This window comes from Alternaria ethzedia, assembly GCF_023757985.1.
Source record: "Alternaria ethzedia strain BMP 0044 chromosome Unknown scaffold_37, whole genome shotgun sequence".
NCBI classification, from domain to species: domain Eukaryota; kingdom Fungi; phylum Ascomycota; class Dothideomycetes; order Pleosporales; family Pleosporaceae; genus Alternaria; species Alternaria ethzedia.
This window is the reverse complement of record NW_026056230.1, coordinates 41,441-54,750: the sequence shown is the minus strand read 5'-3', so window position 1 is coordinate 54,750 and position 13,310 is coordinate 41,441. Positions and strand designations below refer to the sequence as shown.

At 54.2% G+C, this 13,310-nt stretch overlaps 4 protein-coding genes across 4 annotated transcripts; all 4 read left to right on the top strand.

Annotated features, from left to right (window-relative positions):
• Positions 1–40: 40 nt before the first annotated feature.
• Positions 41–1,849, top strand: J4E87_009600 (uncharacterized protein; the record flags this gene model as incomplete). The annotated part of the gene is made up of 1 exon (XM_049381175.1): positions 41–1,849. The coding sequence occupies one exon, from the start codon at positions 41–43 to the stop codon at positions 1,847–1,849; it is 1,809 nt and encodes a 602-aa protein (XP_049229025.1).
• A 507-nt stretch (positions 1,850–2,356) lies between these two features.
• J4E87_009599 (uncharacterized protein) lies at positions 2,357–6,184 on the top strand (the record flags this gene model as incomplete). Its single annotated transcript, XM_049381174.1, has 3 exons — positions 2,357–3,658; positions 3,705–4,552; positions 4,600–6,184. The coding sequence occupies 3 exons, from the start codon at positions 2,357–2,359 to the stop codon at positions 6,182–6,184; spliced, it is 3,735 nt and encodes a 1,244-aa protein (XP_049229024.1).
• Positions 6,185–6,777: 593 nt separating this feature from the next.
• On the top strand, positions 6,778–11,217 carry J4E87_009598 (uncharacterized protein; the record flags this gene model as incomplete). The annotated part of the gene is made up of 6 exons (XM_049381173.1): positions 6,778–6,892; positions 6,954–7,621; positions 8,114–8,212; positions 8,263–8,371; positions 9,420–9,979; positions 10,027–11,217. 6 exons carry the CDS (start codon positions 6,778–6,780, stop codon positions 11,215–11,217), a joined length of 2,742 nt encoding a protein of 913 aa, XP_049229023.1.
• Positions 11,218–11,887: 670 nt separating this feature from the next.
• On the top strand, positions 11,888–13,238 carry J4E87_009597 (uncharacterized protein; the record flags this gene model as incomplete). Its single annotated transcript, XM_049381172.1, has 2 exons — positions 11,888–12,380; positions 12,442–13,238. 2 exons carry the CDS (start codon positions 11,888–11,890, stop codon positions 13,236–13,238), a joined length of 1,290 nt encoding a protein of 429 aa, XP_049229022.1.
• Between the last annotated feature and the right edge of the window lie 72 nt (positions 13,239–13,310).

The window sequence follows — 13,310 nt, the reverse complement described above, 5'->3', positions numbered from 1 at the left end:
CCTTTCCTTCTTCCCCAACCCACTCACCACATCAGCAAAAATGGCAGCCTCAACACAGAGCGCCCTAGAGGAGATTGAGCGCCGCCGTGTGCAGCTGCAGCAAAATGTCGATAAGCTGCGCAAAGCCCTCTCCCACTGGACGACCTGGGAGGCTGAGTATGAGGCGCTCAAGGAAGAAATCCAAGGCGCCAGCGACCCTTCGCCCTCACAGATACGTGAGATGGCACGCGACCTCGACCTTACCTTACTGGACACCAAGGAAGTCGAGGAGCTGCTCTGCAAGAACCCGCCCAAGGAACGCACTGCTAACCAAGTTATTGACATGATCTCTAGACGCATTGACTATGTTCGGACGAGCAGTGCTACTATCGAAAAGAACCTTGATGCTGCCGAGAAGAAGCTTGCTGGTGTCGATGTTCTGTTGGAGCCAGGCATGGACAATGAAGAGGGCGAGCCGATGATGGACATTGAGGAAGAACTCGATGACGATGGCAACGAGGTTTCGAGCTCTGTGAATCAGACGGGCAAGGCTGCAGCTGAGCTTGTTGAGGTCCTACGCAAGGCTGGTGTCCAGAAGGCGGAGCTGGAGAAGAAGAACGCAGCAGAGGCGCAAGAAGCTTCTCCAGATGCGCCGTCCACGTCTACGCCACCTTCACACACCACACCGGAGTCGAAAGCTGCTCAATCCTCATCCGAAAACCTACCCGCTCCATCCTCCCCCCAACTCTCAGACCCAGAACCTGTCAAGAAGTCAGTGTCTTTCGCTGAGGAGGTCGACGTGGAACCCACCCCGAAAGCTACACCACAACCTGCACAACCCGACCACGAAGCAAAATTTTCTGTCGATGAGGAGCTCACGCAGGACGACTACGAGAGCTTGGCCAATGCCATCATACCCGACGACGAGTCTGTAGAGGAAGCCGAGCTGAGACGGCAAATGCTGCAGTATGGCATGTCGGAGGTCGGACAGATTGTCGCTGAACTCGATCTGGACCAGCCTACTGCGTCATACTCTGACGAAGAGGATGATGACGACTACGGCGACTACGATACCGAGGATGACGAAGAAGAAGACGAGTATGGCCGCAGCACCAAGCCCGTCATCACCGAGGACTATCGCAAGCAGATGATGGAACTTGAGAAGAAGCTGGGCGCTCGCATGCTTGAGAATGTAGGGCCTGAGTCGGGCAAGCCATCTCTTGAAGACCACATCGGAGACATTCGCACCATGAAGGTGAAGAGTGACGATCAGTTCGACGAGTCCATGGCTTCTCCTGCGTCGACGCCGGCGGCTGATACAAAGGAGTCGAAGAAGAAGGGAGTGCGCTTTGCCGACGACCTGGACATATCTGAAGCGCCAAAGCCAGTACAAGAACCAGCTGGAGCCGCGCGGTTACCTGTTAGATCGACAACGACCATATCCGATACCATTGTCGAGCGGTCTGCAATTCCTGCAGCTCCGATAGAGCCACCCAAACCCGCCAAGGTGTCCAGGTTCAAGAGTGCCCGCGCTGCGACGAACACTCCTCCCCAGATGCTGCCAACACCTCCGGTCCCAGAAGCGTCGCCTGTGCCAAGTGGCCCAGCTGGACGAACACTAGCCACTACCATTACCGAGCACGCCCCTCTACCCTCAGAGCCCCAGGCACCTGATGAGTTTGATCCAGTTCTCTTGGACCGCGAGATCAAAGCAGAGTATCACAAGGCGCGCAACCGGTTCATCCAGCGTCAAGGCGGATTCAAGGCAACCGAAGAGGACGAAGAAAGTCCCATTGTAGAAGAACGAGATGGCAAGACCAAAAAGGTGAGCCGTTTCATGGCGGCTAGACTCAAGGCCGAGGGTATGTAATATCTCCGTATAACGTCGCCACCACGTTCTCATCGTCGTTCCCTTTCTACACTTTCACCGCCGACCCTTGTGAGGGTCACGCGTGCATGCCTAACGGCACAGCGCAAAGCTGAAAGGCTTTGCCAACGGAACAATTCATGTCCGTGGGAGATACTATTACCGTGTATCATGACCACATTACATTGCTTCCAAGATTGAGACAAGCGGTACCACTAGACTCGCCGGGCCAAATACTATGCCTACTCGAGGTTCATATGCTCCGTACATATAGATGATGCCACTATTGGTATGAATGAAAAATGTCACAAATCGACTTTTTATGATTTTGATGTGAGTGAACACGTGAATGCAATGAAATGGAATCTCAGGGATGCTTGCCATGGACCTTTGAATAGTTGGGCAATCGCAACCACCTGCTTGACCGGGTACGTCAGATGGCGGGGGATCATGCATGGTGGGGCAACGTCTTGAGGCGATTGTAAATTTTTGGTCAACGCCGCCGCCATCATGACCTCCGACTCTGGCTCCTCCACGCACTCCGATTCGCTGCCTGCTGCTCTGCATCTCCCCTCGCCGTTTGCAGACACGGGCAAAGAGACTGCCCACCTCGCCTTTGCACCCATAGCGCTGGCGCAATACCACAACATAGTCGAAAAACTGGCCTCCAACAACGTCTACCGCATCCTCCGCGCACCCGGGCCCATTCGTGTATGGGTCTACCGATCGCTACTCGCCGAGCACCAACTGTGGAATGACTGGGACCGCCGCGCGCCATCACCGCCCGACATGAAGCCTGAGACGGAGCCCCAAATGGCCGAAGGCAGCATCAACGACACGGAGAGCGTGAGCGACTCGGAGCGGCCCGAGAGCTCGTCCGGCATGACCGCGCGACCCTACCTCACCCGACTACGCCTCGCGCTCGCGCCCTATACCGTTCATTTCCACAACCCCGGCTATGTCCGGGACGATACACTGCGCATGCTAGAGCGCGACGTGGTGAAGAAGACGCTGGAAGAGTCGCGCAAGAGCCTCGAGTTGCGCGAAGAACTCGGCCTCTCGTGGGAGTTCTGGGACGATCTCGCGGGCGTGCTTAAAGCTGCTATCCCCTCGCTCGAACGCCGCTGTTTCGCTGCGCCGGATCCTGCTGCGCCTGAATACGAGGGTCTGTCGGGTCCGCTCATCGCAAGCTATTCACCGAGTCTGCTTAGGGATCTGGAACGGCTGAATCAGCTCGTGTGCATTGCAAGGAATGTGCAGGTACATGGCGAGAGGGTGCAGAACTTGAGTGCAGACAGGCTCTTTGACAAGGACATTTTTGCATTGATCAATGTCTGCGTACGCGTCACGGCGCGGGGGTATGATGGCGAGGCTGGAACCCAGGACGAAGACAAATGGCAGGGCGTCATCAATGCTTACAAGAAGCTCCTCATCACTTGTTTGCAGTTCCTCAACAATCTCATCGCGCGGAACGAGCAGCGGAAACTGATGCTCTGGATCGAACTATTTGACAGTCATCTCGACAATGAACTGCCCAACTTCGCAGACATGAAGTACAAAATGGACGAGTTTCCACAACAAGATCAAGGCCCGCCACCGGAGGAGCAGCCTCTGCCGACTCATGCAGCGCGAAGTCTGGACGCGTTCAAGATTCCTCAACAGCCTGCGTCCTCGCCATTCCTGCTCTACATTGGCGAGACTGGCAACGACGTCAAGAAGGCGCTGATACATCATGGTGTCAAGGCAGGTGCCAATGAAATTGCGGCCGAGTGCAGGCGGAGGTGGCAGACCATGGGTGAAGAGGAGAAGAACGTAGGTTACGTCTGTCGTGTGACCTGATTCCTGCTAACACTTTCAGAAATGGAACATGCTCTATGCAGATGTCGTTGCCCGATATCGCGATCAGATCACTCAAACCAGCACATACCGCAAAGTCGTGGATCAGCATGCCAAGAACGAAGAAAGTGTACAAGCACTGGCGAAAAGCATCAACCAACTCCAAGTGGAGGTCGACAGGATGCGGTCATCCATCACAGCTCTACCTGGCGACGAGTCCAACAGCGAGCAAGCATCCCAACCCACAGCGGAGAAGCAATCCCCGAAACCAGCATTGGATGACTCGTTACTAGATCCCAGCATCAAACGGTCTCCCCCGGCAGGTGAGATCGATTTCCGTGTGACATACCCGCCATCCTTCGGTGCGGAGATTCTCCAAAATGGCAAAGAAGATCTGCTTAAGCGGCTGGAGCCAGACCCCGACCGTCCATCAGGGCTAATCAGTGACGTAGCGTCTCCTACCTCTCCTCCGCCAGAGGATGACGATGACAATGATGACGACTACGATGACATACCTGGTGATGAAGGCCGAGGGTTGCTCACAGATGTTCCGCTTATTCTGGGTCCTACTGAGATTGAGGTTCTACCTATGATCATCATGGCTGGAATCGTTGAGCCTACGGAGGGACAGCCTGGTCATCACTCTGACCCGACTGTTTTCAGCAGTGTCAGGAGCATGCATGGTGTTCGTTGTCATCTACTTCTTGCGCAGGACAATGGCCGGAATCTGCTGCGCGAGTTGTTGATCTTTGTTGCTGCTTGGGATCTGCGCGAGGAAGAGTTGTACTTCAAGTTCATGGTCAAGATCATGGAGGCTATTCTTGCGAACCAGCTACTGCCGTTTGCTTATCACGCCTTTAGAGAGTCTGAGTAAGTATACCCATTAGAAACACGGACGTTAACTAACATTACGCCAGATCCAAGGACATCATCTCTCCGGCTCAGGCAGTCATCATGAAGCTTCTCACAAATATCTTCCGCGCCAGACAGGCCCGTGCTCAACCCACCAAGGGCCATCTGAAGGCTAATCACCCTCAAGTCGACCAAGGCGATGTCCACATGGTCAACTTCCTACTTACCGAGTTTCGTCGCCATATCATCCCCCAGACATGTGCCCTCATCTTCCTGCAAGGCCAAATCCGCGCGGGACATGCACAACCCGAGGACTTCCCTCTTAATCTGTGGGACATGGAACGCATGTATGAGGGCGTTTACCAGTACCTAGAGTTCTTCGCTATTCTCACAGAGCACGAGACGTGGAAGAGGATGCTGAGCAATTGGGAGATCTCACATGAACTGGTCACCCTACTGAAAGAACTGGACGCAGCGATACCCAAGGGTCAGCTATCGCCGCCTCCTCTGAGGAATGTCCAGCACGCGCCACCACCTCCAGCCCCAGTAGAGGTCCACATCCCTCCGTCGCACCAGCAGCAAGACCAACAACAGCCACCCCAACCCCAACCAGTCGCTGTCGAACGACCATACGACACCACAGCCGGCGCAGCCGAAGCCTACATCCCTCCACCCACCTCACCATCCCCCCGACCCTACATGGACGAAGCAGCCGACGAACCCTCAGACTTCGAGTGGCGCAACCTGAAGAAGCTCGCCGTCCTCGTCCTCAGCTCCCTGGTCTGGAAGAACAAGCATGTTCAAGATCAGATACGGCCATTGGGTGGTATTGAGGCGGTGTTGAACTGCTGCTCCTACGACGAACACAACCCTTACATCCGCGAACACGCTATAATGTGTCTTCGGTTTCTAATGGAAGGGAATAAGGAGAATCAAGACCGTATTCACGCGCTGGAGAAGTATAATCAAGATGCCAATGCGAAAGCTAAGGCCCCTGCCGCTCCTGCAGCGACATCAAGCCCACATGCAAACTCGAACTCTGCTGTTCCGGGCGAGAGCAGCGGAAGTGGCAGTGGCAGTGGTAGTGGTCATGGTAGTGTTGGGGCCAGCAGCAACCGATCACCAGTCAACGTCCGCGTCCCCGACGAAGTGCTCGACCAACAAGGGTACGAAACCTACATGGACAAACAAGGCCAGGTCATGCTGAGGAAACGTCAACATGTGCCCCAGTCTTCGGCGTCGCATATGATGCACCAGCACCAGCAGCAACTGCCGATTCAGAATACGGAGCTGACGAAGGGGACAGATAATGGGGGTGGTCAAAACATGGGCAACAACACCAACGGTACTGGCAATGGCAATCCTGGCAGTGCAAGTAATACTGGCAATACCACCACCAAAGGCAAAGCCAAGTCAGACTCCGCCCAAGCCGTGTGGGATAACATGCGCGCTACCGCGCTAGGTGGGATTGGCGGTACGATGACGGGTGCAGGGGGTGGTGTGCGCGATCCTAAAGCACTGGAGGAGATGGTGGAGCGCGTTATGCATAATCTGCCAAGGTTGCAGGGACTCAGGGGTGGGGAGGAGAGGGCCGTGGAGGTGGAGGAGGCGCTGAAGAAGTTGGATAGGGGGTTTGATGGGGGGAGTTAGGGGGGAGATGTGAGGGGGGGAGGGGGTAGGTGGTGAGGGAGATGGGAGGGAGATGGGGATAGGTGGGTGGGGAATTTATTGTGTATAGGTTTATTACGTGGCGTTACTTCCGGTCATGGGACATTGGGAAAGCAGCTGAGGCTCCTGGACATCTTTCTAGGGTTTGGGCTTGTAGCATATCATTCAAAATTTGTTGGTCACGACTTCTGCTGTAAGCGCGGTATCAGTTGCACATCTGGATTCGAGAGCAATGGCACTATCCGACACACTTCCATGATTTTCAGATTGGTCCTGCTCTGTAGTGAGCTTGACATTCATGCAGAGCGGGACAAAACAGCGCGACCAGATAACTCTCTATGATGAAGTCCTAGGATAATATATCTAGGTGGCCTTCTGGGAGGTAGGTGTCCGGGTCTTCCCAAGGTCCTTGAACGTGGTGAAGGCGCTCGCGTGGCGCTAACGCACGAACAACCCCGCCACAATCCTTCAGCCTCGCCGCAGCACATCGGTTGTGACACAGCCTTGACCGGACCTGAGAATGACCTCTAACGCTCATCCTCATGGCTTGAGCGTCACTTCGTGTACACCACGCAATGTCAGGCTTTGGGTTTTCAATCGGTGACATCGTCCTAGTGGGCAACTACGCGTACTCAGTCTACAAGTCGTGTAAGAACGCTGGGGACAACTTCAGGGAGATCACTTCAGATGGTGAGTTCTCTTTCGCTAAGGCCAGTACAGTTCGTGCAAATCCTGACGCAGCGCTTGATAGTGGCTTCCTTACGCACACTCCTCCTCGCTCTAGATGATGAATGCAAGAACCCACAGTCTTCGTTCCAGCAGCTTTCCCCCGCGCAGAAAGGCGAGCTCGCTGCGCGCTTGCAAGACTGCAAAGCCGACCTCCGCTCGGTCAAGAAGATACTACATGACTTCCGCTCGCTCGACAAACGCGATGCGCGGTACCGAGATAGACTGGCGTTTACGACCGGGAAACAGGCGGCGATTCGGGAGAAGATAGCGACGCATAGTGTTCGGTTGCAACAGCTGCTGACCGGCATCAACGTCGGCACGTTTTCGAGAATCGAGAGGAATACTGAGGCGCATTACCTGTCGCTCCTGGAGATTCGGGCCAAACTGGATCGAATACATTTGGACGTCCTTGCGGGCAGGCGTGATGCGACAACGTTCATGAACTCGGAAAATGTGGTGGCGTTGGAAGACGAGGTCCTCAATGATAATATGACGGAAGTTGATGTTGACGTGTCATATGAAGTCCACTCCTGGGTGGAAAGAGTACACCTGGAAACCTCACAACCGCTATCGATGCCTGACAATGATGACGCCGCTATCGAGGATGATGACACGTCAAGGAGCAACAGTTCGGACACATGTAGCGTACAAGAGCCGTCAAACACCGATTCACTCAGAAACGACAGTCACGTACGTGGCGACAGCCCTGAATCTTCAGGCGACGGGTCTGACACGGATGAGCAAAATAGTCGGCCTGAGGGTGTGCAAAAGTCTCTGGAGGCGCACAAGGCTCCAGACGGTGGCGTTACTCCGCGTTTTATCTCTGATTTCGAACAACAAGCACTCATATACCAGACGAGTAGCAAGCGCGCAAACTCATCCAAATCAGCTGAACATGAAGGCACGCTCATCGACCTAAGGAACTGTCAAGGGTCACAAAGTACTGTCGTGAAATACGGAGAATTATATTGCTTTGACGAGCAAGATAGGTGCTGGGTCGGGCCAACACTTTGCCACAATAAGCCGTGGGCAATAGCGTCATATGTGTTCTGGGAGTATGTCTATGTGACTCTTGAAGAGGTATTCACAGGGACGAGCAAGCAATTCACGCTCCGGCGGAATACTGTCAATTCAGGGTCCCACGATTCGAAGTCTTTCGAAGACATCGTGATCAGCCTACAGATCAAGCGGGGAGTGCTCGACAAAGATAGGATCTGCTATGCTGTGCAAACGGACCCATCTCAATGGGATGGAACCTTCCTCTTGTTCAAAATTCGACATGTAAGTGTTCAAATCCTGAGACACGAATTTGACATACTGATGCTTCGTAGAAACCACATCTGCTATTCCAGCATCTTTATGCAGATATGGTCCATACGATCCACCTTACATCAGCAGAAAAGAAGAAAGGCTGGAAGAGGAACGTCCAAAATCTCGATGGTAAAATGATATTGCTACATGCAAACGGGCCCGTGACAGAGAGGTTCTTGCATTTGAAAGAGCAAGGACTACCTCACCATCTATTACCTAACAAACGAGGATCACTCATCTTTCGGATAGAGAACCCAGCCTCTTACAAACACTCCAGTTTCGGGAGCAGCTTGATTCAGAAATCCAAAAATGATAGGGGATTCTGCGCGCAGCTGGACGAGTCGAACGCAAAAGTGAAGTTCTCAAAGAATTCACTAAGTCCACACCAAATATGGGTATTGAACAAATTGAAGAAATCGAAGTAGGCATCTAGGACATCTGCAATCAGCTTGGAGACTGGCGCACATAAGATAGTCACGGGTTCTAGCGAACAATACTCCGGGGCCATCCTTGTGTGTGCGAAAGACGACAGAAGACTGTTCGAGACAGACTTTGCGTTGGCACAGATAGCAGGAGCTCTTCCATGCCCTTTGAAGGCTCAGTATGTCTGAGGCCATGTCAATATGACACATATCTCCGACACCAGTGTACCAGAGCAGGCAAGCAAATGCGTAACCAACTGGCAGGACCGCATTCTAGTGAATCATCGCGAAAACCATGGTCGACTGTGATGGTCAACCCGCCTCTTTGGCATCGATACCGTCATGGCTTGGGGTGCTCGGCTCCCGGGCTTTCGTTTTCCGCGCTCGGCAAACCTCCGCTCGCGCAATCTGCATCGTCCCAACACCACACTTATCGGCATCCGCCCTCACTTATCAACATCCGTCATCGTCGGATCCCATCCGATCGGCTGTCAGATAAAGTGCCGACGAATTACCGATGCCAGATAACAGCCGACACAACGCGTATCTCCGCGTTCGACTCGTACGCAGCCGTATGTAGCAGGTACCAAGACCATCGCGCCCTTGATTACTAGGTGGACTGTGGGGTAGTGGAGTCGGGAGTGGAGACGAACGTCGATGCGAATGCAACGCAGCGCAAGGTATACGACCGATCTCGGAAGTATAGCATACGTCGGATGTTGGTATTTGAGCTTCCACCATGGCGCTGGACATAGCTTCAGCGTTGTGCGAGCGCGTCACGTCAATTCTACATTCCCGCATCGACGCCATCATGGGCCACAATAGCATGGCTCAGCGACTACTCACCAGCTTCGCGCTGCTTACGAGCGTAACGGCTACATACACTACATCATCTCAAGTCACGCTTCCTGGTTATGGTACCTTTGCCGGCACGACGGTCTCGCAAACGTTGACGAAGAAGCCTCTACCGCGCGCTGTAGATGCCTGGCTCGGTATCGATTATGCATCTCAGCCTGTTGGAGAGGCAAGGTTTGCGCCTGTTGGCGCGCCAGAGCCTTTTGACGGAGTCAAGAATGCGAGCAGTTATGGATACTCGTGCTTCCAGGATCCAGACGAGCTCCCGTATGAACTGGATGAGGCGTGTTTGAGCATGAACGTTTTTCGGCCGCAGGGCGTTGCGGAAGATGCGGAACTACCGGTGCTGATCTGGATTCATGGGGGTGGCTTCGTTGCTGGAAGCGCGAGGAGCTTCGATGGCGCTTCCTTCGTGGCTAACTCTAGGGAACCGCTTGTTGTTGTCACTTTCAACTACAGGGTAAGTGTGGCTATCGTTCGTACACGACTCAGACTAATGTCATCCAGGTCAACTCTCTGGGTTTCCTCCCGTCTCCAGTCTTTGAGCGCGAAGGACTTCTCAACCTCGGACTCCGCGATCAGGAAACCCTGTTCGAATTCGTCCAAAAGTACATTTCGGCTTTTGGAGGCGACGCCTCTCGCGTCACTATCGGAGGTCGCTCAGCTGGTGCGCACTCAGTTGGCATCCATCTTTTCCACAACTACAACAAAACCGAGGGCGCACCGGCGCTCTTCTCGCAGGCTCTTCTCCAGTCCGGCAGTGTGACTGCTCGAGCTTTCCCCAATGCATCGTACCCGTTGTACCAGGACCAGTTTGCGCAATATCTTGGCTACACAGGATGCAGCGCAGTAGCCAACAGCACCGATGCCGAAATCCTTAGCTGCCTACGTTCAGTGCCCATCGATGCGATCCAGAACGCCAGCGCTCTGCTGTGGCGCGCTTCAGAATACCCCATCACGTGGCCATTCCAACCCACGCGAGGTGGCCCTCTCCTTGAACAAGCAGGCTCGACATCCGGAATCAACGAACAATTCTACCGCATCCCCACCATCACCACCAACGTTGTCGATGAAGCCAAGTACTACTCCCCAGGCGACATTTCCACCAACGAAGAATTCCTCGCCTTCATCAAGAACCTGATTCCTGGTCTGACCACCGACGACCTATCTGATCTCGAGGAGCTATACCCAGACCCAGCGGACGACATCAACGGCCCTTACGCCCACAGCCCTAATTCCACCCAATACAACCGCCTCTCCGCCGCGCTTACCGACTACATGTACGTCTGCGCTGGCCAAGAAACCGCCATGCGCATGTCGTCTGCCTCAGTTCCCGTTTACAAAATGGTCTTCGCCGTGAACAACACATTCCCAACCTGGAAAGGTATCCCCCACACGGCCGACACAAAGTACACATGGGCGGAACCCGCCGGCAGCGGTGGTGTGCAGTACCCAGAAGTAGGAAAGGAGCTCCTCAATGCGTACTTCTCCGACTTTGTTGCGCTCGGCGATCCAAATGCAGGGAACAGGACTGGTGTACCGGTTTGGCCAAAGTATGAGGATGAGGGCGAGGGTAGGCCGGGGTTGCAGTTGAGGATGGAGGCTTTTGGCAATAGCAGGGTGGAGGGAGATGCGATCAGGAGGCGTCAATGCGAGTGGTGGAGGGACGAAAGCAGGGCTGCGAGGTTGGAGAAGTAGGTTGATAGAATGGAAGTTGGGTAGTTGACTGCATTCCGCAATGTGCATACAGAAGCAACTCAAGCTGCGCTTCGCAACGTTATTGTCCTCGCATCCAGAGCCCCGAATCGTGTACTCACGACCACAATGGCTGTTGCACTAGAACAATTCTTCTGCGCATACCACATCGCCGTTCGCGGGTTGACACGCGGGGACGCACCAACCCACACGCATGCGCCCCGCCCCACATGCGCTAATCGATTGGCGCAATCCCAACCGATTACACCTGCGCGCGCGTTGAACCACATCCGCCTATCCTGCCCACGTGTGACTTTAACCCGTCCGTACCCTCCACGATTCCTGGTCACACTAAGCTTTCCTCACGGGGCGCGGCCGCTGATGAAGCTCGAGCAAGCTCACGCAAGCTTTATATCAAGCTTTGGCGACTGGGGCATATCCCACTACGTGCCGCGCACATGGGATGGATGGATGGCTAGTATGCGTCCGTTTCTGCAGCTTATGGCTAGGGTTGTGGAATGGGCGCGTTGTTGACGTAGGGGAAGGGTGTTTAGCTCGAGCAAGCTGACGGCGTTGGGTATAAAAGATGGATGGCTTTGGCTGGGGTTGAGGGTGGTGTGTTGGGTTTTGTCGTCTTTTTGTTCCTACAAGAATTTATCTTCTCTTCGTCAATATGAGCCAATTGCTGGTACTGGGTCTCGCTGCTACAGCTCTGGGCTATCCTGCTGTTAGCAAGCACCATCATACACCTCTCGAAAATGCAACCGACTACCTCGTCTCCGTCGGTCCTCGGCCATACTACATCATCAGCAATATGACTGATAGTCCATTGAAGCGGAAACTCCAGTCGTGTGAAAACACTCCGGTTTCCATCTCTCCATTCACAATCGGCCACCGCGGCGGAGGAACACTCCAATTCCCAGAAGAGTCGATCCGGTCACAAGATGCTGGTGCGCGGATGGGCGCTGGTATCTTGGAATGTGATGTAGCTTTCACAAGCGACAGGGGATTGGTGTGCAGACACGATCTATGCGATCTACACCGAACAACAGATATCCTGCTCAGGCCCGGATTAGCAGCAAAATGTACTACGCCATTCACACCGGCGAATGCAACGAGTCCCGCGAACGCATTATGCTGTACATCCGACATCACGATCGATGAATGTACGTCCTCCACCTCTACCTCAACGACCCGAACCCCCCAACCTCTACTAACAAAACAAAGTCACCACCCTCTGCAGCAAACAAGACGGCTTCAACGCCTCCGCCACCACCCCGCTCACCTACCAAGCCGGCACCCCCCTCTGGCGCACAGAACTCTACGACACCTGCGCGCAGACCCTCACTTTGAACCAATACATCGACCTCGTAGACTCCTACCCGGGCTACCGCAACTTCACTCCCGAGTTAAAAACACCACCCGCAGCCGTCCCCATGCCCTTTCTTGGAAACTACACTCAGGCTCAATACGCGTCCGACATGATATCTGCGTTCCGCGAAAAGGGGATCCATGCGGATCGCGTGTGGCCGCAGAGTTTCTTGTTTGAGGATGTGGTGTATTGGATTAATCATGATGAGGAGTTTGGTGCTCAGGCTGTTTACCTGCAGGAGTTTGATACACCGGCTGACCTCGCCGCCGGATTCGCAAACCTATCCACCGCACGTGCCGCAGGCGTGAATATCATCGCGCCATCCCTCCCCATGCTGTTATCTATCGGCGGGTCGGACAACGCCACCATCGTGGAAAGCGAGTACGCGAAAGCGATTAAAGCGAATGACATGGATATTATCGCTTGGACGTTTGAAAGGAGCGGGCCGTTGGCGGATGTGAAGAGGGACGGGGAGTACTATTTCGCGAGTGTGGCGGATGTGGTGGATCATGATGGGCAGTACTATGAGGTGCTGGATGTGCTGGTTAGGGAGGTGGGGGTTAAGGGGCTTTTTACGGATTGGGCGGGGACGGTGAGTTATTTTGCGAATTGTTTTGGGTTGGAGGGGCCGGTGGGGGGGAGTTATCGGTGATTGTTGGGGACGGGAGGGGGTGTGTGGGAAGGGAACATGTTTCCAAAAAGCGAATTGGCATGTGCAAAGACA